At 42.3% G+C, this 27,168-nt stretch overlaps 2 protein-coding genes across 2 annotated transcripts in view; one reads left to right on the forward strand and one right to left on the reverse strand.

Annotated features, from left to right (window-relative positions):
- Positions 1-10,492: 10,492 nt before the first annotated feature.
- Positions 10,493-14,887, reverse strand: mrpl19 (mitochondrial ribosomal protein L19). Its single transcript, XM_072446767.1, has 6 exons — positions 14,774-14,887; positions 14,119-14,242; positions 13,271-13,389; positions 13,066-13,200; positions 12,469-12,650; positions 10,493-11,093 (listed from the first exon to the last, which is right to left on the reverse strand). Exons 1-6 carry the CDS (start codon positions 14,850-14,852, stop codon positions 10,872-10,874), a joined length of 861 nt encoding a protein of 286 aa, XP_072302868.1. The 5' UTR covers positions 14,853-14,887; the 3' UTR covers positions 10,493-10,871.
- A 1,105-nt stretch (positions 14,888-15,992) lies between these two features.
- The window catches only part of LOC140361090 (protein eva-1 homolog A), a 94,051-nt gene continuing 82,875 nt past the window's right edge, over positions 15,993-27,168 (forward strand). The window contains exon 1 of the mRNA XM_072446710.1: positions 15,993-16,174. Within this exon, the coding sequence (XP_072302811.1) occupies positions 16,066-16,174 (109 nt within the window). The 5' untranslated portion in view covers positions 15,993-16,065. The remainder of the gene's footprint in view (positions 16,175-27,168) is intronic.

Here is a 27,168-nt window from a genome sequence, read left to right on the forward strand (position 1 = left end):
AAGGCTGCTGTTTGCTGTCTGCACCAAATAAATCATTTTGTTGTTGTTTTTTAGTCTGCAAACAGGTAAGTAATGGCTAGCTGGCTCAGCTAGGTAATGCTAGTAATGGCAGACTAATAATAATAATAATAATAATAACTTTTATTTATATAGCTCTTTTCAGTGACCCAAAGACGCTGAACATAATAAAAAAGGGGGGGTATTTACAGACAGGGGGGACAACACGTACAATACAAATTAATATACAGATAAAATGAACAAGACAGAAGAAGTAGAGAGAAAAAGATGGGGATGTAACAGGGGGTAGAAGAGTAGGCAATGGGGTAGAGGAGGCTAGGGTAGGGGAGGTCATAGGCTTGGGTGAAGAGGTATGTTTTTAGGCGGGATTTGAATGTTGTGAGTGAGGGAGAGTGGCGGACAGGTTGGGGGAGGGAGTTCCAGAGTCGGGGTGCTGTTCGGGAGAATGCTCTGTCGCCAAAAGTTTTGAGTCGGGATGTTGGTGCAGCCAGGGTGAGAGAGGAGGAGGATCGGAGAGCTCGGGTGGGGCGGTGGGGGATGAGGAGGTCAGACAGGTAGGGGGGGGCAAGGTGGTGAAGAGCTTTGAAGGTGAGGAGGAGTATTTTAAAGTTTATGCGCTGCTTGATGGGGAGCCAGTGGAGAGAGCGGAGAACGGGAGTGATGTGATCACGGGACCGGGTGTGGGTGAGGAGGCGGGCAGCGGAGTTTTGGACCATTTGGAGTCTGTGGAGGGAATGGGAGGAGATGCCAGTGAGGAGGGAGGTGCAGTAGTCGAGGCGGGAGGAGATGAAGGCATGGATGAGGGATTCAGCAGCGGGGAGGGTGAGGCAGTGTCGGATTTTGGCGATGCGGCGGAGGTGGAAGTATGAGGTCTTGACGATGTGGCTGACATGGGGAGTGAAGGAGAGGGTGGGTCCATGATGACACCGAGATTGTGTACCAGGGTAGAGGGGGTGATGGTCGAGGTGTCGATGCTGAGTGAAAAGGGACCAGTTTTATTGAGAGTGGATTTGGTGCCAATGAGGAGGAGCTCTGTTTTGTCACTGTTCAGTTTGAGGAAGTTGAGAGTGAGCCATGATTTTATTGTAGAGATGCAGGTTTCGATGTGGCTGAGGGGAGGGTTTTGGGTGGATTTGGTGGTGAGGTATATCTGGGTGTCGTCAGCGTAGCAGTGAAAGTCCAGGTTGAGTTGGCGGAGGATGTGACCAAGGGGGAAGATGTAGCAGATGAAGAGGAGGGGGCCGAGGACTGAGCCCTGGGGGGCCCCCTACGTTACTGGGGAGAGGGTGGATGAGTGACCGGAGAGGGAAATGAACTCTTGCCTGTTGGTGAGGTAGGATGTGAGCCAGTCAAGTGCAGAGCCCTCAACACCCAGTTGGCGCAGCCTTTGTAGGAGGATGGAATGGTTTATAGTGTCAAAGGCTGCGCTGAGGTCTAGTAGTAACAGGATGTTGAGGGCCCCGGAGTCTGCAGAGGTGAGGAGATCGTTGAGTACTTTGACCAGGGCTGTTTCAGTGCTGTGAAGTGGGCGGAAGCCAGATTGGAGGGGTTCATAGAGGTTGTTTGACTGGAGGTGGGTGTGAAGTTGGGCGGCGACGATGCGTTCCAGCGTTTTTGAGAGGAACGGCAGGTTGGAGATGGGGCGGTAGTTGGAGAGGTTGGCGGAGTCTAGGGTGGGTGTTTTGAGGATGAGGGTGATGGAGGCCAGTTTGTAGATGGAAGGAACATGGCCGAGGGATAAAGACTGGTTGAAGAGGGTGGTGAGATGGGGGATGAGAGCAGGGAGGCAAGCCTTGGTTAGAGTCGTTGGGAGGGGGTCGAGAGTGCAGGTGGTGGTTTTGGAAGCGGTGATGAGGTCTATGATATGAGAGGAGTTAACACTAGGTGTAGTTAGTGGCGTGGCATGACAGCAAAACTCTGTTCTTGTGAAATGCTTATGAACTCATTGCGGTGAATAATTAGGATGCTAGGAATGTGTTGATAAAGCGAGGAATACGTTTGGACCGATAATATCGGTCCAAACGTATTCCTCGCTTTATCAACACATTATGTGAAAGATATATGGCTTAAACCTGGTTCCTCAGTCCATTGTCAGGCATCGTTTGTCACTCAACATCGAGCAAATACATGGCCCAACCAGACTCGCCAGTGTAAAGAAATAAAGGCATGAATAGAAAATGTTTTTGAATCATTTCCAAGCAAATTCACACGCTCTATAAACCAGGTGAAGTCAGTGACATCTGATATGCTGTTTACCTCGTTGATCAGTCTGAATAAATATGTTTAATAGCTCCTTGTATTAACAAGTCCAAGAACATGTTTTACTACATATAATTTTGATTTTTAAATGAAGTCATTCAAAGGAATCTAAAATCATACCAGCAGATTGTGTCCCTCTTCACAAAGCACCTAAATACTTTGTTTTGGGGGCAAACATAGCCGTTCTGACTCAATCAAAAGTTGACTGTATAATGCAGTTGAATTCATCTGTTATTATCGTGAAGCAGTGAAATATAATTCCACTTTATTTACTAATATTTAAGTACTACTTCTACTAACATACTATCCTATACACTCAGCATTGCATAACCTGGTTCTACTACTACCGCGACCACTACTTCTTTCACTGCAACTACAACTCAACCCTATACACAATACAACCCTTGCATTACCTGTGACATATTGAGCACGTCCACATTTTGACAGACACGTCTTCACACATGTCTGGGACAGCGCGTGGAGAGTGAAAACGATGGACCTCAGCCAGGCCGCTGGAGGAGATAATGTGGAACACTGGGACACGAGCCTCGTAACCTCAGCTGCTGCACGGACACTTCCTCTCAGCTGTCCAGTGCGGAGTGACGGAGCCGACAACTAACAAGGAGGATACAGGAGAGGCCAGCGCAAGTGCCTTTGTGAAGACTGGGCTAATGTTGTGATAGTTTTTAAGGTGCGCGATGGAACGTTTCTGTTATTACACTGCCTGGACTGTTACACAATGTGGCATTAAACATATCTATTATGCACTTATTCACAAAGCACTTGTTCATGTTTTAAATGCATTAAAAGAAAAAAACATGCCGTCTCCACAGATGTGACCTGTACCTTGGCCTGGTGGTAAAATCTCCATGGAAACCAGCACAACTGACTCTCCACCAGATAAGTTACACAGGACATCTTTTATTCGTTTTTGCTTTTTGTTTTCTGTCAGAAACATATATGAAATTGTGTTTGTTTCCTTCATGCTCATCGCAGATATGTAGCCTGTCTCCCTCTCCAGAGCTCAGAATGCACCTTGTGATGTCATCAGGTGGTCCTTCAGGATCCTGAAATGATTCCCGCACTCAAATGCATCTCAGCGCTGAAATTGCACTTGTATTTGAGCTGCTTGGCCCCCGGAGCACCGACATACAGGACCTTTTACGCTCCCAATCAAAATATGAGCCAAAGAAAAGTATTGGATGGAGTGAATAGAGCAGGTTTAAGGGACAGCAAAAGCTTACACAGTGATAAGAACATGTTAAAGGGGACATGTAGTGTAGAATCTACTTTCATGAGCTTATCATTCTTCTTCCCTCAACATTATCAGTTCTGCAGTTTTAAATAGGAAGTCAGTGGACCTGTTTTCTATTACTAACCTGTTTTTTGATCATTATTGCAGTTTACAATGAACAAAACGTAAAATGATGACCAAAAACGTCATTAAAATAAAGCATCAATTGACGTTGTTCTACTTGACACCTTATCTAATCCCTGCGTGTTTCTCTGCAAACATATGGTGAAGCTTCTTTATCTAATTTAGCCAAACTCCTGGTGGTGGCCCCTGCGGATCCTCTCTCTTTTTCAATCCCCTCTTTCCCCCCTCCCCCTTTATACGCTCTCTTATTTCTTTGCCTTCACTCTTTTCCTCCCTAATTTCACCCTTCCTGCGTCTCTTCTTCTTCCTCCTCTTCCTCTTTTCTCTCTCCTCTCTCTTTTCTCTTCACCCCCTCCCTCTCTCTTTTACCATACATGCCTTTCTTCACATCCCTTCTTCTCTCTTCTCGCTCTTCCTTCATCCCTCTCTCTTTCTCCCTTTCTCACACACTCCAAACGACAGGCTGTAATTTACCCGCGCCCATGGGTGGCCTGGGCTCCCACAGCACATGTCTTATGGACACAGACAATAAAACAGGAACAACAGATGACACACAAGACAGTGTAAATATGAATGAGACGTGCAAAAATTTCAATAAAAAGTGCAATATATAACTTTTCCGGTGAAGAGTCCGCCACCTGCTTGTCATGGAGACGTTATTTGGAATGTTTTTAACAGTAAGATTAAAAAAACAGACGCCACTAGGCATAGTTACGGGTCTTGTTCTGGGTCTTTAAACATGCTCTTGAGAACCTTTGCTTTGCTTACCTTTGCCTTTCACAAAGAAATGCATCTATTGAAAACAACACATGACTTTCTCTACAAAGGCCTTCCCTCATCATGATCGTGTCAGGGAATTACCATGAGGGAAAAAACTAAAACTAGCTTCCCCCTAATATACACACACATTGATATGATTTATGGATTCTAAAAAGAATGCAGGAAACAATACCTCCAGATCTAGGGTTTTTGTGAGGCTCAGAGCAGGAGCAGAGAAGACGAGCTCATAAACAGGATTAATGAAACACGTGTGAATGTAGCAAATTACAACCCCAGGTATGTTTTTGCTGAAAGAACAAAATTATAGCATGGTTAAAAGCTCAAAAAAGCAATTTTGCACAGTATGTGTCTTTAGGTAACACCCCTTGCCTTATATTTGTGTCTGAATGAAAACGGCTTCGGCCCCTGGGAACTGTAGAACTTCCCCCCTAAAATAATCCATCACCCTCACTCGCCCTCACTCTCTTCTCTCTCACCCTCAGAAAGTTATGGGACGTCAAAGACAGAAGATCAATGAGAGGATGTGTCCCTCCTGTGCGTACATTCTTGGGCTGACCCTCACAGCTGTATGACACTAGCTATCATCAGCCCAACATGCCACACTGTAGGATGTAGTGAGGCGGAGGGTGAGCACCCACTCCGACCCGCATGGTCTGCCTCGCTGTCTGAGGATCGGGTTCCACCGCTCCTCGTGTGTGCAGATGTCGCCCGCTAAGTGTCTGAGGAAAGTCACTTAGAAAGTCTGTTTTATCCAGGGTAGAGTAACGTTATATATTATATAAATAATGACTTAAGTAAGTATTCAAAGAAACTAGTTATTGATGCAATCAAACAGACAAAAAAAATAACATAGTGTGCTATTTCCAAAGGATGGACACAAATCATATTTTGAGATTAGGCGTAAGCGCAAATGTTTGAATCCTTTCATATTGTTGACATAACGTTTTTGTCACTTTCTCACAGTGGAAAGAGTAACTTGTACCCACGTATGTGCCATGTTACGTCATATTACTCAAGTAAGAGTAAAAGTATGGTTTCAATTCATTATTTGCCTTAAAACAACAATGTGAAAGAAGGTTGTTGGAATCCTGTGCAAATTTATATATTAAAAAAACACACACACACACACACTCACACACACACACACACACACACTCACACACACACACACACACACACACACACACTCACACACACACACACACTCTCACACACACACACACACACTCACACACACACACACACACTCACACACACACACAAACTCACACACATACTCACACACACACTCACTCACACACGCACACACACACACACGCACACACACACACACACTCACACACACACACACACACTCACACACACACACACACGCACACACACACAAACTCACACACACACTCACACACACACACACACACACACACTCACACACACACACACACACACTCACTCTCACACACACACACACACACACGCACACACACACAAACTCACACACACACTCACACACACACACTCACACACACACACACACTCACACACACACACACACGCACACACACACAAACTCACACACACACTCACACACACACACACACACACTCACACACACACACACACACACACACACACACACACTCACTCACTCTCACACACACACACACACACACACACACACACACTCACTCTCACACACACACACACACACACACACTCACACACACACAGCTGCTGCCATGAGACTCAAGGCCCAGATCTGGGGAAAGGTACAGGAACATTTCTGCAGCATTGAAGGTTCCTATGAGCACAGTGGCCTCCATCATCAAATGGAACATGATTGGAACCACCAAGAATCTTCCTACAGCTCGCCGCCCGACCAAACTGAGCCTGATGGTCACTCTGACAGATCTCCTGTATGTCTCTGTAGAGAAAGGAGAACCTTCCAGAAGGACAACCATCTCTGCAGCACTCCACCAATCAGGCCTGTGTCTGGTAGAGTGGCCAGACAGATGCTACTCCTCAGTAAAAGCCTGAAGTTTGCAAAAAGGGACCTGAAACAGAAATCCCTTGAAATTATATTTAGTAACAAATGTTTGCAGGTGACATAGTGGTTTAAGGTGTTGCACATATGTGATTGTCACCACCCCAGCGCTGTATTCACTTCCTGACCTCAACATTTGCCAAAATGTCTCTACCCTCTCTTTGTTAAAATGTTAAACGCACTTTAAATTAGTGACATTTGCCCAGGCCACTCCCCTTTCACCTCTGCGGGCTCATGCTGTCTTAATTCCGTCAACTAAAATATATTCAACATTGTTTTTGTCAATGCCTAATTTTTGCTGACCTAAATAAATAAAAAATTCAACAAAACCAAAAAATGATTATTTGATAAAATGTTGAGTAAAGCTATAAGTTCTTAGATATAAAAGGACAAAAAGAGGACTTTATTTAGAGGAAGCGCTCACTTTTCACACACAGTGTAGGCATTATCTGACAGGACAGCTGTGAAAAGGGCAGAGAGAGTGGGAATAGACATTCAGCTAATGTAGAAGGCTGGATTCAAACCCATGGCACAGCGGTGGCAGCCGCACATGTGCAATGCCCTTAACCACTGCACCACCTGAGAGCGCCTTTCAGTCATTTCCATCACTCTAAACTCCGGGGGATAACAGCACTTTTTGGAACTTGACAGAGCTGAAAAGGACAAAATAATATAGTATTTGAGCTGTTTTGCCACAAGCAAAAAAATACAGAACATATCAAAAACCGAGAGTTACGTATGTAACTACAGTTCTATGAATCCTGGATGACCAAGGAAGGTGGGGCTGAATGATTCCCAGCACATATGCATTTATAAGATGACACTACAAGTTCATGTGATACATTTTATCCACTTTTAAAATCATTGTTATTGTGATGTGCTGCCCTCCTTTACAGCGATGTGTCAAACTGGTGTAGGTAAAACTCACTTTGTCTCTCCATCCACCTTTAAAACAGACTTTACGAGCCCATTCTTTTAGCGTAATGGCCAGATTCACTACACTTCTTGTATTCTCGCCCCATAGAGGATTGTGTGTGGTCTATAAACATCAGCCGACCTGTTTGGAGCCATTTTCCTCTCCCTCGCTCTGTAATAAGGACAGATTACAGCATGGGCTTGTTTATGTACAGCACTTACAGGAGGAGCAGACATAACACAAAAGAGAACTCCACGGGTTTTATACGGGCCAAATGAACCTGGAACGTACCATCAGTGATCCACGCTTTTTCAGCCAAGGTGGTGAGTGTAACTGCGGGTCTTTGTGAAAGAAAGCATGCCGGGAATGCCAGGTTTCCAAAGTGGAGAGTGCAAAACGAGGTGGGAAAATGTACTTGAGTACTGACAAAATATATTAGTCAAGGGGTAGATCTAGTACAGTAAAATGTATTATACATTTTTTTTAATACTTTTGCCTAAAAATAAACAATTTTATGTGTTGAAATTGCAAATAATTGGGACCTCTGAATGCAATATAAGAAACACTATGGATGTAAGATGATTAACTAAAAATAATGCAAATCTGCAGATTGGAGAGATTTCTTGTTTCAAGAAGAACGTTTTTACGTGAATCTGAATTAAAAGAATAAAAATTACAGAAAAAAGATGTCTCGCCTTAAATCTAAAATAGTCTTAGTGACTTCACACTTCTGGTTCAGATTTGAACTCAGTTTAGTCTTGGTGGAGACTTGAGTTTGGCAAAGTAATATCATATGTACAGTATAAGACACAGTCGCTCCATCACAGGGAAGTTGGTGAGCAAAGACCATAAACATGTTACCTAAGATTTGAACAATAAAATCTAATACTGCTCTTCAATGAGGAAGTTGCTTGTATAAAACGGATTCAATGTAATAATTAGCCACCTCTGCAGTGGGTTTGAAACTTACAACAACTAAGGGACAGCCTGAGAGAGTATTGAGGCAGGAGCAGGACATCACTGACCACTAAAGACTGGTCACACTGTACAAACCTGGGCGTTTATTCTATAGAGAACTGTGAGCCCAGGACACACCAGGAGCTGTGCAGGGATTTGTGGAGGAACAGCGCCTCATAGTGGTAAAGGTAAGAAACACTATGGACATTACCTTATTAAACATGGACTTATTTTGACCTGTATTATCAATCTGAATGTATTGGATAGACATTTCTCTTTATATTTTAATCAGCAAACGATTTGAATTGCACAGTATGAACATAAAATGGTCTTTCTCTGTGCATATTGTTTTCAAATCAAAATCTCATCTGGCGGAAAATAAAGAAAAATATTTAAAAACACGCCGCAATAGGAGGGGGCGCTAACGCGCCCCAATTGTCCTTTTATTACGCCTACTGCTGAATCTGTGACGCTGTCACATCTTCTCCCCTTTGTTTTACCATTCAAAAAGCAATTTTATTTTGAATTCTTGGCAAAACGTGTGGCTCTGCCGCACAGACACCGTGACTCTTTGAATAAAAATGTGGATAACTTTTGATGGTCCTGAAGATGAGTCTCACCAAATTTCAGGTTGATAGGGCTGACGCCCTGGGAGGAGTTTGTGAAAGTCTAAAGTGTAAACAGGTTCTGGCGATTTCCCCATTGGAATAACATGGGAGGTTTCGGTCATCGCTACGGCAACGCCATAACAATTATGACATGGGTCTCATTGACTTTTTTGATGGGGATGCCAAAATTGAGTTGTGTGTCAAATTTCATAAAATTTCGCAAAACTAAACATTTAACCTCCATATAAAATCTGTAGGGGGCGCTGTGGCGCCAAATTTATTTATTTCACTTCAAGTAGGTTTAGGGCAAAGAGTTTAACAACTGATTCTAATTTGACGCAATTCGGACTTTATCTGCGCAAACGGCAGAAATGTTAAATTTGGGAGATTTCTGAAATTCTAGCTACAGTTTGCGGCTTCGCCGCTCAGAGACCGTGAGAGGTATAAATGTAATTTGAATAACTTTTGATGTCCCACTCCTCAGTAGCATTTTCACCAAATTTCAGCTTTTTAGGGCCAACGCCCTGGGAGGGGCGACATTTGGAAAAACTCCCGAGTCATGCTTAGCCATTTTTGAACCAATATGGCCGACATTTGGTTGGGCGGACGGCGTTGCCGTAATAATATTTTTTACTTCTCTTGTCACCATCTACCTCTGCGCCAAATTTCATGATTCTACGATCAGATTTTTTTGGGGTCATTTCCTATCTCTCAATGCATTTTTGGTACATTTGGGGGGGCTGACGCGCCAATTTTTTTAATTTTAGAAAATGGAAATAGCCAGAATGTAGAGAGGCACGATTTTTAGAGGTGTGCAAATTCTTGTGACTTTTCGTCAATGTTCACTGGGTGAAAAATAGGGGGGTTGGTCCCGAGAAGAAAGAAAGAAGAAGAAAGAATAATATTCCGATGCGAAAACAATGTTTCCCATTTTTCAAATATCATAAACTATACATTTTCGGAAAGCGCTCGCGCTTTCCTACCTCATGGTGTGGGTCCCTGGTCACTGACGGGTACTTTCGTTAATTTTGAGTGGGCTCTGCCCACTTTGTGTTTTTGGCCCTCTGAACAGTAATAATGTTCAATTTTTGCATTACATGCTTATATGCACGGAACATGCAAGAGATGGGGAACATATTCGTGAGCTACTTAGGGCAAATGAGTGCTTTACAAAGGGGATGACGACCGCTTCGCAGTCGTCATCCCAATGTAAAGTGCTCGTTTAGTGCGCACTTTTGCACGGGCTTCGCCCGTTTACAACAGTAATGTTCCATTTTCCTACTACTAATTAGTATGCACGGGGCGTGCGTGAGTGAAGGAGTGCGTTAGTGAGTGTTTGGAAGTGGGCGAGCACTTCGCGCTCGATTTTGTGCGCACTATGTGCGCACTTTCGCAGGCCTCTCGCCAGCTTGTGGCGCTCGGGCCTAATAAGAACACCAATATTTTCATTTTAAGTTTTTATTGTATAAAATTCTGCATATGTGTTACTATTTACATTAGAAACAGTCTTTCCAAACTTCATTCCATGTATGTGTTGAAGGCAAGATGTCAAAGGCTGAGAAACTACAAGGAGAAAGTGACATTTCTGTAAAGGTGCCAAAATGGAAACATGACTGGGCTGAATCATGAATCAGTTTAAATGCACGACTTGAATGCAAGAAAACAAACATGACTCAAATATGCATGAATCACTCCAAAAACAACGTCAAGTGAGTTTTATTGACAAGTGGAAACCATTAGAACAAGTCAATTCTCAGCGTTCTTTCCTTCAAAAGTTAGATTAACATTTTACACCATTCAATTCTCAGCCTTTGAATCCAGTCAGTGTTAAGTCTATATTGAATCTCAACACAAACCCACCGCTGCAGTCATCTGTTGACTCTTGTTTGAAGCTTTAGATGAAGTCTGTGTTCATTGTCCCATCTCCTTCTGCACCTCCTTTAGAATGTCCTCCTGCAGGCGGCTGGTGTCGTACTCCCTCAGCATGTCGTACTCCACCCACGGCATGGCCCACTTCTGTGCGTGCTCCAGCTTCTCCGCGCTCAGGATCAGGTCAAAGGCGATCCCCTGCACATTGTACTTAGGCCTCTCCCAGCGCTTGGACCACGGCTTGGGACGCATCTTCACCTGCAACTAAAGAAACACAAAAACATCTGTAAATATCCAGTCTGATGACAAAAGAATATGTTCTGGAGAACATACGATTAAAGAAATGCAAAGAGCAACTCCTCTTTCATGTGGCATTTCTTTAGGACAATGCAATTATTCATGCCTTCAATAAAAAGTGATTAAAATAATTTAAGGATGTGAAAAAGTTCATGCTTTTGTCCAGCAGACTGCGCTGTGGGCCCTGCTGGTACAAGTGTTAACTGGTACAAGTGTTCTTATTACTACTATATTTTCTATGTCTTTTTAATTCAAATACTGATCAATTTGCTGTTGCCATTTGTTCTTCAGATAGCCCTTTTAATGCATGCATACATTATTAAATAATTAAAAAAGTCAAAGAGACTAAAAATTTAGGAGTAGAATCTAAAGTTTCAAACCAGGTTGAGTGTTTTTCAAAAGTGTTGTTTCAGACGGTCTCATGAATCTGCTCTTTTATGTCTACATGCTCTGATATTCTCACATCTCCCTCACCATCTCACCTCATGGTCACATACCTCTTAAACCAGTCATATCATTGTAAAAGCAGGCGATTAAGGTATTTGACAGAAAACCCATGGAGGTGACATCATTGTGATATCATCCAAAACATTTGAACATTTTGTCCATTTTAGCACATTGAAACTGTGTTTCAAATGTTTGACTTCTCATATGTCATCACTGTTTTCTGGTCTGGCTGTCAGGCGTCAGTGCGTCTCAGACCCAACACCAGAGCCTCTGTCTGGGGAGACTGTAGTTCCAAAGTTCAGAACATCTTTTGGACAGTCCAGTTTTTGTTTTTGCTTTTTTCATTTCACGACGACTTCTTCAATTCACTGAACTCACTTCACGATGACTTAAAACTGCAGACTGACCTCAACCTCTTCAGCAAATGTCTAAAACTGTGGCTGAAATCAGGGCAGAGTTACACACTTGATCATTTAGGGTAAAGTTCATGTTGTTGTTAAAGTATACTTACAGTATTTTTTCCCATTTGTGTTTTGTTTTTATTGAATTGTTTCAAAAGCCTCCTATGGAGAGGTGATGAAAATCAGCATTTTCACTTGAAACAATGCATCTGGTTTGTCCAATGTAATTGCTATGTCCATATCTAATTAATAAAAAGTAATTAAACAATTTAATGGTAGACTACTTTCAGGTAGTCTTTTCTTTGTATTTATGTCGCAAAAGCCAACCGCCATTAAGGGGATTGCACTTTATAAATGTTCCCTGGTCCACTGGTCATCACAACACAGGGACAACACTTTGCCCACGTTTATATTTCCAGACTTAAAAAACTGTCTTGTGGAAAAATATAGATAAAACATATCAAGATGTATATTGTATACGAGATGTAACAGACCTTGTTGAAAGGCACCTCTCCAGTAGAGGGCGCAGTCACAGGCTTCATGTTGGGGTCCACAGTGCTGTACTCGGGCAGAGCGTCTCTCAGGTACAACAGGTTATCGTCCAGCCTCTTCTCCAGCTTCAGCACCTCCACCTGCTGGATACGAGGGTTGTACAGCTCATAACAGATCTCCACACCTGAAAAAGACACATTCATATCCATAAGCGACTGACAACCACTCCACCACATGATAGAAACACAGGAGCCTAGACAAAAAATATTACCATGGGTAGAATTTTGTGAAGATTGCTACCATTAGTGATTAGCACATCAATTAGCATACATGCTAACAACCTCCCCATAAACATAATTACTGTATGTTTTAAAATACACCACCACCACCACGTGCATAGGCCAACTATTTAACAGAAAATGTCCCTTTTAAACATATATTCTATTGTTTTGTAACTTTCAGATTTCATTGCATAAAGTCCTTTACTCTTTTAAGCTAAGATAAGATAAGATAAGATATTCCTTTATTGTCCCACATGGGGAAATTTCATTGGTGCAACGCAGGTTTCATCGTTATGACGGTAAAACTATGACCCTCACCTTGATTATCGATGATGTTCCGGAGCACAAAAGTGGCCCCGAGCCCCGCCCCCCCTCTCTGAATACAGATCCCCACAAAACGGTTGACTTTCCCACTGGCAGTCGGATCGGCCATGGTCACAGCCAGAACACTTCCTGAAACAACAGACCAGTTCAAATCTACTGTGGATGAATTCATGTGTGCAAATGCTATTGTTTTACTCACCGGCGTAAAACTCCGGGATGTCCAGAACTTTCCTCCTGCGGATCATGTCTTTGCGCTCCATCAAGAACTTGAGAGGGTCAGTTCTTTGTCGAGGAGGGATGAACTCAGGGCTCAGAAACCTCAAAATGAAACAAATGATGTTAATTGTGAGAAAATGTAATACAGTCTTGGCAGAGGTTAGTTAGGTTTAGTCTAGTACATTTTCATAACATTGTAATTCTCAGGGTACCATATTTTTCGTACTAAGTCACACCTTTTTTCATAGTTTTGGCTTAATTATGTTTTTTTCCTCTCTATTATGCATTTTTTGGCTGGGGCGACTTATACTCCAGAAAATATGGTATTTTTCAGACTCCATACTTCCTACATGAGTACTGTATTTGACAGTGTTACAGTATTTTAATTTGAGAAAGAGTTTTGGTTCCAACTGTGAGTAACTTTGTGAGTTTCCTGATGATAATATTTAATGATTTGTGTATTATTTAATGTTGTGTCCCTACTTAACATTATACATTAACTTAAAAGTATAAACTCAAAGTTAAATTCAGATAGTAATTCTTTCTAGCTTTTTTAATCTTTTCCTACATGATTCTTTTTTATTTGGAATAACTTGTTACTTGAACATTTGGCTCCTCTACCACCTCTGTTACTAGGGCAGGGTTCAGTTCAGATACAGTCAATTGAACAGCATGATGCAAAGGAAGTTTATCAATTAAATGACTACTCTAGAACGTTAATTGACATTTATGACTAAGCTGTGTTTTATCAAAGTGAACTCAAATTCTGTCAATGTGTTATCTTTACAAATGGACTTGGTTATGGTCATGTTGTGGTATGGACGGTCATACTTGCGCTGAGAGGCTTTGCTCTGTGCCTTGTCGATGATCACAGGCTTGGACGGAGGGGTGAATTTGCCTGGTTTGTCACTGTCACTGCTGGGGGCGAGGCGACACGACGATGTGGACAACAACCCTGCACAAGAACACACCCAGCTACATTAATGCACACATCTGAAGACTGGACACCAAACATGTGGAAACCTCCATAAGGGATTCACACAAACACACAGACAGTTCACCTTCAACTGATGAGCCACAAACTGAACCCTCTTACAGTCATTTAAAACAGCCATTAGACACACATATGAGAGAGGAACATTTAATATCTCAAATGTCATTAAAATAATCAACTGTGAAGATATTTATTGCAAGAATTGCTTCATTATATTTTATTGTCACTTGCATATTTTTGAAGTGCTTAATCTACAGGAAACAGCAGAATACTACATTAAAATACAGCAATGCTCAAAATTAAGAACTGTCAATGACAACGAAAAATGTCAATGACAACGGAAAAACGATTGTTTTTAATTAGAATCTATCACATTTAGCATCACCTAACGTTAGCTTCATAAGGTAGCACAGGCCACAAATCTACGAAATACTGCGCTGTCATTGTCCTAATGAAAGCAAACCGGTGGATTGTTCATTCCACATTACTTACGCTCATTTTGAAGCTGGTGAATCCGTAATAATCGTAAATAATTGCCACATTTGTCGAGGTTTCTGCAGCAGGCCGCCATGTTTGACCTTCCGCTGTCACGTGTGAGGACGGAGGCCGAGGAGGGGAAGAAGATCGCCGCGCGTTTAGTTTGTGGTAGTGCTATGACAAAGAGTGTCCACGAGATGGCGGCAGAGTGTCGTCAGAGACATGGAGAGGAAAAAAGTATTAAATTAAATATAAACTAAAATGTATAAATGAATGGTAAAGCAAATTATGAATTGAATTGGTATCTAAACTGTTTTTTTTTGTTTATGTATTTTGGACTCGTCTAAAATGCTTCTAAAATTAAGTTTGAAGATGTTTATGTTCCAAATTTTAGTTGCGGTGTAAAAGTTAATACTTGCGATGACGACGATACAACTTTTACTTTGATTCGTATTTTCTACAAGTACTTTATAAGTAAGCAGTTGACGCCACTGGGCCAAGTGAGTCAGCCAGATCTCTGGAGAGGCAAGCCCACTCACAGTAAGAATGACAATTTTGTGAGATGTATGTGTAATTAAAAACACCCACAATTGAATAAATGCAAGTTTAATGCCATACTGAACATTCCATGCAAGGAAGCAAGCAGTAAAGTCACATTTAAAAATTCCAACGGGGGGTAATTTATAAGTGTATTTTTTAGTGATTGCGTCAGCTCTGAAATTGGAATTGTCAAACCCAACAAACGTCCAATTTGCACTTACAAAATCAGATTTTCCTTCGTGCAGCTTGTGAGCACTTATTAAAGAGTAAATCGGGAACCAGAGGCCAGCAGTGCATTATCAGCTTCACAAAGTTCAATTATGGCTCATTTCTATTCAGTCGGATTAGTAAAAAAAAAAAAAAATCGTCCGGAATAAGATGGGAACCACTTAAACCAGTGAAATCTCTGCAGCCGCGCTTCGCTCCTGCAGGAGGCCCTCTCTGGCCCTCACTCCTCTCACCCCTCTCCCTCCCTGCCTCCCCCGTCCTATAATCAAAACACACTCTGAAAAGCCCTCACACGCCGGCTGAAGAGAGGAGGGGGGAGTGCGCTCTTGCCTGCTGCCCGCCGCCTGGTGCGCCAAACCCGGATTCACCGCGCACACTTTTGCAGCTCCTGGTCTCCAGAGCGGGTCCCGGTGCACTGCTGCTGCTCCCCCCCGGTAGCAGGAGGAGGATGAGGTGGACGCTCGGACCCCTCGAGCGCAATCGTGGCCCTCTGACCGTTCAATGTGACGGAGAATCTCACCCACTTTGAGGCTACAAGGATGTACTGCCCGGATGGAAGTGTCTCAGCCGCTAGTTTGACGCTCCTGTTGGGAATAACGTGGCTCGGAGTGCTCTGCGACCTCACCAAAGGCTCCTCCGACTTCTCAGGTTCGTGACTTGCACCTCACATCTCAACTCAATGTGTTTTTAGGCTGTTTGGAACACTTCAAAACTATGATCAATGTGTTTTCATGTTGCGTCAAATGTGGAAAACAAATGCGTTGATGCAATGTTGTTATGGAGTTATGGATCATTTGACAGCCAGGATTGCCAGAACTTGCTTGCAGCTTTGTTCGAGTTTGTGTGACTAAATAGACAGTTTAATACCTTTTTTTTCCCCCAGCGTTGGAATAACTCTAAATATTACACTTGCACATACTTTTGACGCACAAACTCCACCAGCGCGCTTCAATTCATCGCGATCATTGGATGGTGTGTTTTTTTTGTCTTTTTGTAGCAAGTGCACGGGAGACGCACGTGTATTTGCGCATAAAATACTTGCCTGCTCCTTCTTCTTGCACTACTTCATAAACACAGTAGTGGGGAGAGAGAGTGGGTGCCTGCAGTGTGCGTGGCCCGTGTCTCCAGCGTGTTGCAGCTTGTTGGCGTCGCCTTGAGTGCGTTCGCTTCCTTCAGGGCTTCTGCAAACCTTGGACGTGCGTAAAACCAGACGCAGAGGCACTTTTTATGCGCACGTTTAAGATGTTTGGGCCCTTTAGAAGCAAACAAATACAGAGTGGCAACTGGAGGCAAACGCGAAGTGAAACAACGCGATTTCAAATGGAGAAACTGGGTTAGCCCTGGGATATCACACCCTATGAAACATCATCATCTGATATATTATATACACCGCAAATTATTCTTTTTTTGTGTGTGTGAAGAAGACAATGTTGAGGCTAGAAGATCTGGAATAATACAAAATGATCATATTATATTTCTGTTAAGTAAGTAAGTAAGTACATTAAAATATTTTTTTTATTTCACCCTGGAGAGACAAAGAGACCACGAGAATGGACTGTTGAGCAAGCTTTATTCGAGAGTTATTTGGCGCTCAGACCCCGGCGGAAGACGTCGCAATAATGGGCACTCCATGATCTATTTGTATTAGATGTCTCCCCCGGAGCCTGGAGACTGGTGATGGTAGATGTGGAGAGAAGGTAGAGGATGAGGGGAATGTAGAGGAGGAGCTGGGGAGGTGGTGGGTCACAGTACGGTTTGAGCGGCCGATGCGACCGCCTGGTGCTGATTGGGAGCGGGGAGGAGTCACTTGAGAGCGTTGATTGGGGATGAGGAGCAGGTGCGAGGGCCATGGTACAGACGCCCCCTGACCTTTCACCCTCCTTCTTTGGCCAGGAAAAACTGCATAACCTCTTTGGGATAAGCGCAGAAACCTGGGAGAGTCCATGATGAAGTGAGGGATCTGACTCTCACAGACGGACAGGCGGGCGCCCGCTTGAGTGCGATGATGGCGCTGGGGAGAGGGATCCTTCCATGGAGGCCTTGATGTAGATGGGTGGAGTTAGGTCTTCCAGGCTGAATTTACGCAGGCTTCATTTGTACAGCACCTTTCACAGAGACAGAAGTCACAAAGTGCTTCACAAAACACAGAATAAAAACATAAAGAACTTACAGTGAGCAATACACATACAACAATATACAGTCAAATCAGTCCCTAAAGCAGCTGTAATTAAAAGGCCTGACTGAATAAAAAGGTTTTGATCTGACCCTTAAAAGCAACAACAGAATAACAGTCAACAATTGTCACGGTAAACTTAATTTAATGCCGACTGTTCCTCTTTTCTGGTTTTAAACATTTTTCTGCTGGTCTTTACCTTTTATGACTTATGGCTTCGTCAAAATGAGCTGTATACTGTTGTCATTTCCTTTAAGGCCCCTTGTTTATCAGTGTGACTCAGTATTTGCAGCTCACAATGGAAATGAAGGAGATAACGTTGTTAATATGTCACTAAACCAGTGCATTGTCTCCACGAGGTAAAGCGGGTCCTATAGATTTATGACTATACTTTGCTTTTTATGGCTAACTGACAGCATCATAGCCTTCTTAGGAATGCACTGCTATATTCAGTTCTCTCTTATGTTTGGTCCTGTTCTTAGACCTGGTTTTGTCTCTTTTTTTGTGTATATGGTGTGTTTATTATATAGATATACAGTAAACAATATCGTTCAATGGATGATGGGAAGAAGTTTTGGGATATATTTTGGAGCTCAATATGGATTTATTTCATATTTTTATATGAAATAATTTGAGCTTTAGAGGGTTTAATAAGTAACTTCTAATTATCATCTAATTTTTCAAAATAATTACAATATTAGTATTTATCGTGATATTTTCTGTTGGTGCGTTAAGCTGGTGTACTAAGCGCTGGTTTGGTCCTGGTTTGGTCCTGGTTTGGTCCAGGTTTGGTTCTGGTTTGGTCCAGGTTTGGTCCTGGTTTGGTTCTGGTTTGGTCCAGGTTTAGTCCTGGTTTGGTCTTGGTTTAGTTCTGGTTTGGTCCTGGTTTGGTCCTGGTTCGGTCCTGGTTTGGTCCTGGTTTGGTTCTGGGTTTGTCCTGGTTTGGTCCTGGTTTGGTTCTGGTTTGGTTCTGGTTTGGTTCTGGGTTTGTCCTGGTTTGGTTCTGGTTTGGTTCTGGTTTAGTTCTGGTTTGGTCTTGGTTTGGTCCTGGTTTGGTTCTGGTTTGGTTCTGGGTTTGTCCTGGTTTGGTCCTGGTTTGGTTCTGGTTTGGTTCTGGGTTTGTCCTGGTTTGGTCTTGGTTTGGTCCTGGTTTGGTCCTGGTTTGGTTCTGGTTTGGTTCTGGTTTGGTCCTGGTTTGGTCCTGGTTTGGTCCTGGTTTGGTTCTGGTTTGGTTCTGGTTTGGTCCTGGTTTGGTCCTTGTTTGGTCCTGTCCTCAGTCCAGGTTTGGATTGGTGTGTGCATTAGAGTTCACACTTGTCGATAATTGATTTTATATCTGTCCTGATGTGGAGTTGGTTTGATCCTTTTCTAGTCTTTGTTTATTCCTAATTGTAGGTTTAGTTCCGCGTTCAGAGTTAGTTGAGTCCCAGTTTCAATGTGGTGAATTTCCAAGTGTGAAAGCACTTTAAGTCTCAGTTTGTCCTGGTTGAGTCCAGGTTTAGATCTATTATATTCCTGGTTTGACCTGGAATGGAAAGTCCTTCATTTGATGTGTCTCTCCTGGACAGTGGAGGATGAAGGCCTGGTCAGTCTTGGTCCTTGTTTGTGTTTTTTTCTGTCCTGGTTTAATACTATAAAATACCTGGCTTAGTTAGATTAGACTAGTTAAGTCTTTATTTTGACCGAATTAAGTGTGATCTGGTGAAGCCCTTGTTTAGACCTGATTTACCGTAGTCCTAATTTAGACCTGATTTAGTCCTGGTTTAGCCCCGATCGTAGTTTAGAGTTTATGTATCTGATACACTCTAAGCCTAATATAACTCCACTTTACAGCTGCTGAATAATAATCATACACAATGTCCTAAAGCCTGACTCCGGTGCATTGCAGTAATGACACGCAGAGCTCCAGAGTGAGGCCGTCTGTGGAGCGTGTTTACGGTGTTATAAAAGCGTTTGGGGAGCTCTGTGGCAGTGCTAATTGGCCTCTAATGAGACTAACGTATGGAAACAAGCGCTGACATTGGGACAGGCACAAGCCAACAGTGTCTGTGCACAGAGCTGCTCTTAAAGTTAATGTGTCATTAAAATAGCTCCAGAGCTTCTTAGTAGTTATGGTGTATATTATATTGTAATGTGAGTGTATCAATATCGCATTGAAATATTTAAATATTATAATATATTATAAATTTACCGATATTAAAAAGGCAGAATTTATTCATGATTTTCCTTAGCACAACTCAGGTCTGTTGTTGACTTTGCAACATGATTTACAGCTCATCTCTGCTCCTTATCTCAGAGGAAATCCCTGTTCTCTGTCAGGTTCTCTGCAGAAGAGCTGACGGCGTCTCTCAGAGCACAGAGACAAGAGCTCACCGTAATGTCCTCCAGGACAAAGGCAGGCTTCAACTCACACACTCCACTGCCACTGGAGGGTGATTGACAGGGGACAGGGACAAGGAGACAGGGGCAAGGAAACAGGAGAAAGGAGACAGGAGCAAGGAGACAGAGACATGGAGACAGAGACAAGGAGACAGGAACAAGGAGACAGGAGCAAAGAGACAGGAGCAAGGAGACAGAGACAAGGAGAAAGCTTAATGAATCGCTTGATAGAATGTTAAAAGTCCTTTTGAAATCTGTATATTATTGTGTTGTTCACAGTAGTTGGTTGGGATCAAGATAAGGTCAAATGTATCAATACTTTAGATCGATACCTGACATCGACCAATTCCGCAGAGACTGTCATTCATTTCTTTAAAATACAAATAGTGTTTGACAAAACTGATTCAAACTTTTTGTCACGCCGCTGAAGCACAGATGTGTGTAGCATCGTGTCTTCATGAGACATTCACAGAAACAGCGGCCTGTAAATACTCTAATTACATCAACTTAAAGGCCCAATGTGATATTGGCTAAATATGAGAACAGTATTAGATCCAGCACGTTTTTCTAGATTGACTCAATATACGCTACAAGTGTCAGTATCGTGCCTCCCCAGATGAAGTGTTTCAGTTTGTCAGACCAGGTAAACTCAATATATAATCCAGTACTACTAGAGTTTGTGTGGTTTGTGCTTCAATCAGCTGCAGAGCTTTGTCAGCTGCAGCAGAGACTGTTATTATCCCTGTGTCTGCATAATGGAGGATGATAACACGCTCGGAGCTCCAGAAGAAATGTGAAACTAACATTACTCCAGCTCCTGTCAACAAATGATGCCGTCACATCCAAAGCCTCGTGTAGCAGTGTGAGCGCGAGAGAAACACTGTACTCAAGTAAGAGGAACGTCACTTCAAAATAGTATAACTCAAGTACAAAGTATAGGTCCAAGAACATCAGATGTACAATTTGAAGTTAATGTAATTGGAGGAACAAAACATTGATAAATGATGCACGAGACAAACACAAATCATTTTCAATTTCAAATCAATCAAATCAATTTATTTTTGTAAGGCCCAAAATCACAACAACAGTTGCCTCTGAGGGCCACAGGGAGAAATGAATCAACAATGTCTGTGGTGGCGATGAAGTCAGACAATGTCTGTGGTGGCGATGAAGTCAGACAATGCCTGTGGTGGCGAGGGACGATGTCCCAGGGTCCTCTGTCCTTAGACTCTCCTTCTCGGCCAGGAAAAACTACAAAAAAAACCTCTTTGGGAAAAAAGCGTAGAAACCTGGAGGAGTTCCAGTGAAGGAGAGATCCGACTCTCACAGACGGACAGACGGACACGAGGAGACTGGAGCTGGACCCACTCTTCAGGCAGAAGAGGGACCGTCTGAGTCGAGCTGGACCCACTCTTCAGGCAGATGAGGGACCGTCTGAGTCGAGCTGGACCCACTCTTCAGGCAGAAGAGGGACCGTCTGAGTCGAGCTGGACCCACTCTTCAGGCAGATGAGGGACCGTCTGAGTCGAGCTGGACCCACTCTTCAGGCAGAAGAGGGACCGTCTGAGTCGAGCTGGACCCACTCTTCAGGCAGATGAGGGACCGTCTGAGTCGAGCTGGACCCACTCTTCAGGCAGAAGAGGGACCGTCTGAGTCGAGCTGGACCCACTCTTCAGGCAGAAGAGAGATTTTATATGTAACTTGTAGTAGAGTTACTCACATTGGGAAGAGGAAACAACATTTTTACTCAAGTAAGAGTACGGTTACACGGCAGATATATTACTCAAGTAGGAGTAGAAGTATGGGCTTTTAAAACTTTGGAATTTTATTAAAAAGTTACTCAAGTAAATGTAGTAAATGTGAGTCTTTATGTCTTTGTTGAATCCTGATTTATGTGTAATTTAAGCTTTATAAAACCTTTGTACTCTCTGGCTATAGTTTCAGTATTACATGTGACTGTAAATAGTGCTAAACGAGTCCTGTCCTCAATGGGATGTCTAAGGCCCAGTGGAGAAGGGCAGAAGGAAGTCTGTCCATTTGCTCTGTTTGACCTCTGAAACGACAGAACGAGTCCATTAAAGGTGTGGAGACTCTTAGTTTTACATTATTTATGGAAATCTTTGTTGACCAACAGGTGCAATATGTAACTCCTCAGGTTGGATCGTGTGCTTGTCTCCATGGAGATGTTATTTCCTGGAATGCTCCAGAGTTTGGTATTAAAATAGTACAATATGTGTTTTTCCTGCTAAAAAAAAAAGGATTGTAAAAACTTTTAACCATTTTATAATAACGTTTTTCTCTCCGTATCTCCCTCAAAGTTGTGCTTGGATCGACTTTCATATTCTTTATTGTCTAAAGCACAACATTCTGATCCCTGTAGCTTGGCCTGGGCTTGTTACCTGCTCGTCTCCATGGAGATAGATGAATTTAATGTCATACTATGGAACATTCTGAGCAAAGCAATAACATCTCCTTGGAGAGAAGCAGAAATGTTGCATAGTGCACCTTTAAAGTAAATATCTCTGTTGATTTGGAGTTGAAACAGCAACACTTATAGAGTCTTTCTTCTTGGAGCTTTCACTAATTCTTCTTCATAGCGGCTCAGACAGAGACTGTGTCGTCATGTGACTGTGTGTCGTCATGTGACTGTGTGTCGTCATGTGACTGTGTGTCGTCATGTGACTGTGTGTCGTCATGTGACTGTGTGTCGTCATGTGACTGTGTGTCGTCATGTGACTGTGTGTCGTCATGTGACTGTGTGTCGTCATGTGACTGTGAACGTGTTGAAAAGCTGCTGCTTGTGAAATGCTTTCTAAACTTCAGTTCTTTCAAACCTTCACTTTAGCTGCTACTGCCTTTTACACGACACCTGTGAAGAGTTATGTGGGGATATAAGTGACTGTATTTGTCACTGCTGACACTTTAATGCACTGTCAACCTGCATTTTAAAAGTCTGTGGTCTTTTTTCATAGTTATTAAATATCACATTTTATTCCAAACTTTTGTGTTGCCTTTAGCCAAGTGTATTTTAGGGACAAATTGTTTGACTATTAATTGTTCTTAATTATATCTTTCATATTGTAAGATGACGTTGAGTCCTAAAAGGTGCCTATAAATAAAATGCATTATTATATTGACCTTATTTCACCCATATTTAATAGTAGAGAAGGCATATGTGCTTCTTAAAAGTGCATCGCGTAAATGTGGACATTAAAAGCTATTCAGGGATGAAATGTTGACATCAAACTCAGTATCAGCTTAATATTAGTTAGTTACACCGTTATTGATAAACTGTGTAGAAAACCCAATAAGTGCATTCTGCTATTCACAGTGTCTCAGTCTCTCTTAGCAGTGTCTTAAATAAATAGGTCATTTGGGATGGGATGGAAAATACCACTTTACTCCCTTGTCTCTTGGGGTCATTTTATTACTTTTATTAGGACAACATTTGACAGTCTGACTTTGTCCATCTTCTTCCGCTTATCCGGGTCGCGGGGGCAGCAGTCTAAGCAGGGACTCCCAGACTTCCCTCTCCCCAGATACTTACTCCAACTCCTCCAGAGTGTCCTGGGTCTTTCCCGGGGCATCTTCCCGGTGAGACATGCCTGAAACACCTCCCTAGGGAGGCGCCCAGGAGGAACAGATGCCCGAGCCACCTCAGCTGGAGGAGCAGTGGCTCTACTCCGAGCTCTTCCCATGTAAGGGAGCGTCCAGCCACCCTGCAGAGGAAACTAATTTTGCTTATATCCGCACTTGTGAACAAGACCCTGATATACTTGATCTCCTCCACTTGGGGCACGGACCAGTGTCCGGTTGACTGTGTATCTCCAAAACATTTATGATATTTTGCATTTTTCGACATACCACCAACACTACTAGATACAACTAGACTAGATTTGTATTATTGAGCTGTGGCCTTTTGAATACAAACTGCACTGAAATACAGGGCATTTTATTTCATATTTTCTTGGGGAAATTAGTTTTTAAAACCCCAATCTGGCAGTTTATGATATGATTGTGGGACTTTTGTTGGCTGTTGTTCCTAACAGTTAGACACACTGTTCTGCTACTACAAAAGTCTATAGTGATAGTATTGCATGTGTGTCTGGGGTCTGTGGGGTCATCTCAGGTCAGCGAGTGTCTCTATGAGGAGGCGGAGCTAACATCCATCATGTCCATTGTCCTTCTGTCCTGGCGTCCTCACTCGTGTCTGAGGAAATAAAGAGGGGGAAAAGACAAGTTTGGACACTTCTGCTCCACTCCACTTCAAAGTACCAGAGAAACAAAGAGGAGTTTAACCCGTTTAGGCACAACTGCTTTGACACTCTGGTATTGAGAGATGGAATGCAGATTTATGGTCCTACGTTCAAGACTTTTTCCACCAGACTTTTGAATCTACTCATTAAAAAGACTGGGTGATATTGGAAAAACGTTGCATCTTGAATTGGAGCTGGACAGAAATTGCAGCAGAAACACATTTGTTGTTATATAAGTTGTAAAAATAGTCTCAACTACACAACATATAATCTAATCTTTCTAAACTGAGCGCATATCTCTCCCTGACGCACTCATTTCAATGCATTTAAAGCACACAGACATGTTTTCACAGTCTTTCATCACAACAACTGCTGAGAGGCACTGTAAGACAATAGTTATATGAGACGATTTAATAATATTAACCTGTTTTGAGGCCACACACTTCTCCGCAGTTCCCTTTTAAATATATTGTATGCTCCTTTAACAGCCTCCTTCAAACAGACTGGATTTTAAAAGCTAAAATGTGGGATGTTTGCAGAAGAGCGAGCGCATGGCCACACACTGTCTGGCACATTTGAACTCTGACAGAAGTTTAAGAAATACCTGGCCAGTGCTTTTAAACAATGATTATCACCAGAGGACTTTTGTTTATATCATCATTTATCATTGTTTCATGATTCAACGATATCCACAACAGTTGTTCAAATCCTGTAAATGACATATAGCTGTGCGCCTCCCTCTCTCCTCCCTCTGCTGCTCGGGGCTTGCCTCTCCTGCCTGTGCGTGCTTCAGGTGAGCCCTGTCTGAACACACCAGAGCCTCTGTTGTTTTGTCTGGAGCGGTGACGGCGGATGGCGAGTTACAAAGGACTGATCAACAGGACTTTAGTTCAGAAGAGCAAGAGGAAAATGCTCATAGCGCACAATGACAAGAGGCGCGCCTGAGTAGCTGCCTCTTTCATTCTTTCTTTATTGTAAACACAGCTGATAAACTAATCTGTAGATGTAATAGAGTTACTGCAGCTACACATTTCACTCCACATTTCTGTTGAATTATTTTATAAGCAGCATAAAACACAAGGCCTGACAAAAGTTCCATGCTTTAGTGTTCAGTGAGATTGCAGCTCACAGACAGTTAACACTCTTTACCAGACACAATATCAGTTTGTAATTCAATCCAAGGAGCTTTATCTCATGATCTAATACCTGCAAAGGTCATGGCAAGTGAAGAGTGCTAATTATGTTTAGCCTCAATCCATATTTGTGTTGAATGGTTTGTTTTTTTGTTTTTTTTGGTGAATATTCGAGATCTTAAAGCAAAATAAGGATTAATCCATCTGATATGAAATGCATCTGAATCTACTCCTGCCATCAGTGTTTTCAATGTCTATAATTTGAAGTGGAAGTAAAGTTTGGCCCATTATAAAGTTGATGACAGGTATATGAGCCTGGTTCCACCCGCCCCTGGAGACTGAGAACCACAAACAAACACACGAAAGGTGATGAGACGGGGACGTTTATAGCAGGAAACACATTTTCCTCTAATATAGCTCAATAAATGTTGTTGGGACATGAGCGCTTGAAAAATATGCCACAAGATTCAATTGTAATATTTTTTTGCTTGGGTTTACATCGGACACAGAGTAAAAAGGTGCGTTGTGTCTCTTTGAGAAGCTATAGTTTAAAAAATATATGAATAAACAGTGACAGAATTATGAGGCCAGTATTGTGAGTGATTACTGTACTTTAAGTGATCTAATCTTGTCTTGTTCTCGTTGATCTAATCTTGTGTATTGTCTCGACTTGTGAGAATTGTCTCCTGTCTCTAAAATAGTGGGTGTAATTTGCTTACATCAATTCTTTTTTGGGGGGATTCTGTGTGATAATGCAAAAAAAAAAAAAAAAAATGCATAAAAAACATACTTATTATTAGTGCCATTTAACACTTGGGCACCCAGAAATATGAAACGACTAGAACTCCCAGAGCAATCTGACTGCTCCCATTCAAACCAGTGGAATTCTGAGGGGAGTAACTGCCATAGAAAATTGTTACATTTAAAAATACAAAATACAAAATACATTGAAGTGAATAGAGCAGTCAACTTCTCAAAGCTGAAACATAGACATAATATATATACAGATACAGGAAAAGTTGGAAAAAGTGACGAAAATTGTCAGAAAATGTACCCAAGCAGAATATAAAGACTTCTAGGAGCAGTCACGATGAATGCTCAGGGAGTTGTAGTGTTAATGCTGCACTATGTAACATTTTCTATTTGGGGTCCACCGCCGGTCTTTCTCCACGGATATTATTGCTTTCCTGTTACACAGCATGACATTGTATCTATCTTGCATTTATTCAGTTACATGTGTTTTTATTGCGCTAAAATATCTTGAAAAACCTGCGTTCTTACCGTGAGCTGACTCGCCTCTCCATTGATCTGACCTGTAATTCTAGAGTCTTGATAAAAAGAAGAGTATTGATGATTTGAAATTCAATTAAAAAAAATCATTTAATGCACTGCCATAACTAAAACACAAGAAAACAATAGCCATGTCCTTCAAGTGATAAAATAAAATACAATTGAAATACAACAACAATAATATTATTGAGTGAAGAGCTTTGTAGTAAATGAGTGTGACCCAGGTGTATCCCTCAAGGAACCGTTTCAGAGTCAAGTCGTGGCACATGTCTGGCCTATTTAAAATGAGCTTGTTTACAAAATATTGGCAGGAGGCACGAGGTAAGGTTTCAGAAAGTGATGGCTGCTGTGGTGAAAAACAACAACACAACGCAAAAGGCTTTTATTTCAGCATTGACTAGTTCTGCGACT

The sequence above is a fragment of the Eucyclogobius newberryi genome, unplaced genomic scaffold (genome assembly GCF_026437365.1).
Source record: "Eucyclogobius newberryi isolate DKJ021-1_F unplaced genomic scaffold, fEucNew1.0.hap1 SCAF_1, whole genome shotgun sequence".
Lineage (NCBI taxonomy): Eukaryota > Metazoa > Chordata > Actinopteri > Gobiiformes > Gobiidae > Eucyclogobius > Eucyclogobius newberryi.

Excerpts from the sequence above, each read along its gene's own strand:
- mrpl19 (XM_072446767.1), bottom strand. The coding sequence starts at position 14,852 with ATGGCGGCCTGCTGCAGAAACCTCGACAAATGTGGCAATTATTTACGA. Across the intron at positions 14,243-14,773 it reads TCACCAGCTTCAAAATGAGC|GGTTGTTGTCCACATCGTCG; the intron begins GTAAGTAATGTG and ends GTTCTTGTGCAG. Across the intron at positions 11,094-12,468 it reads GAGAGGTGCCTTTCAACAAG|TTGCAGGTGAAGATGCGTCC; the intron begins GTCTGTTACATC and ends GTGTTTCTTTAG.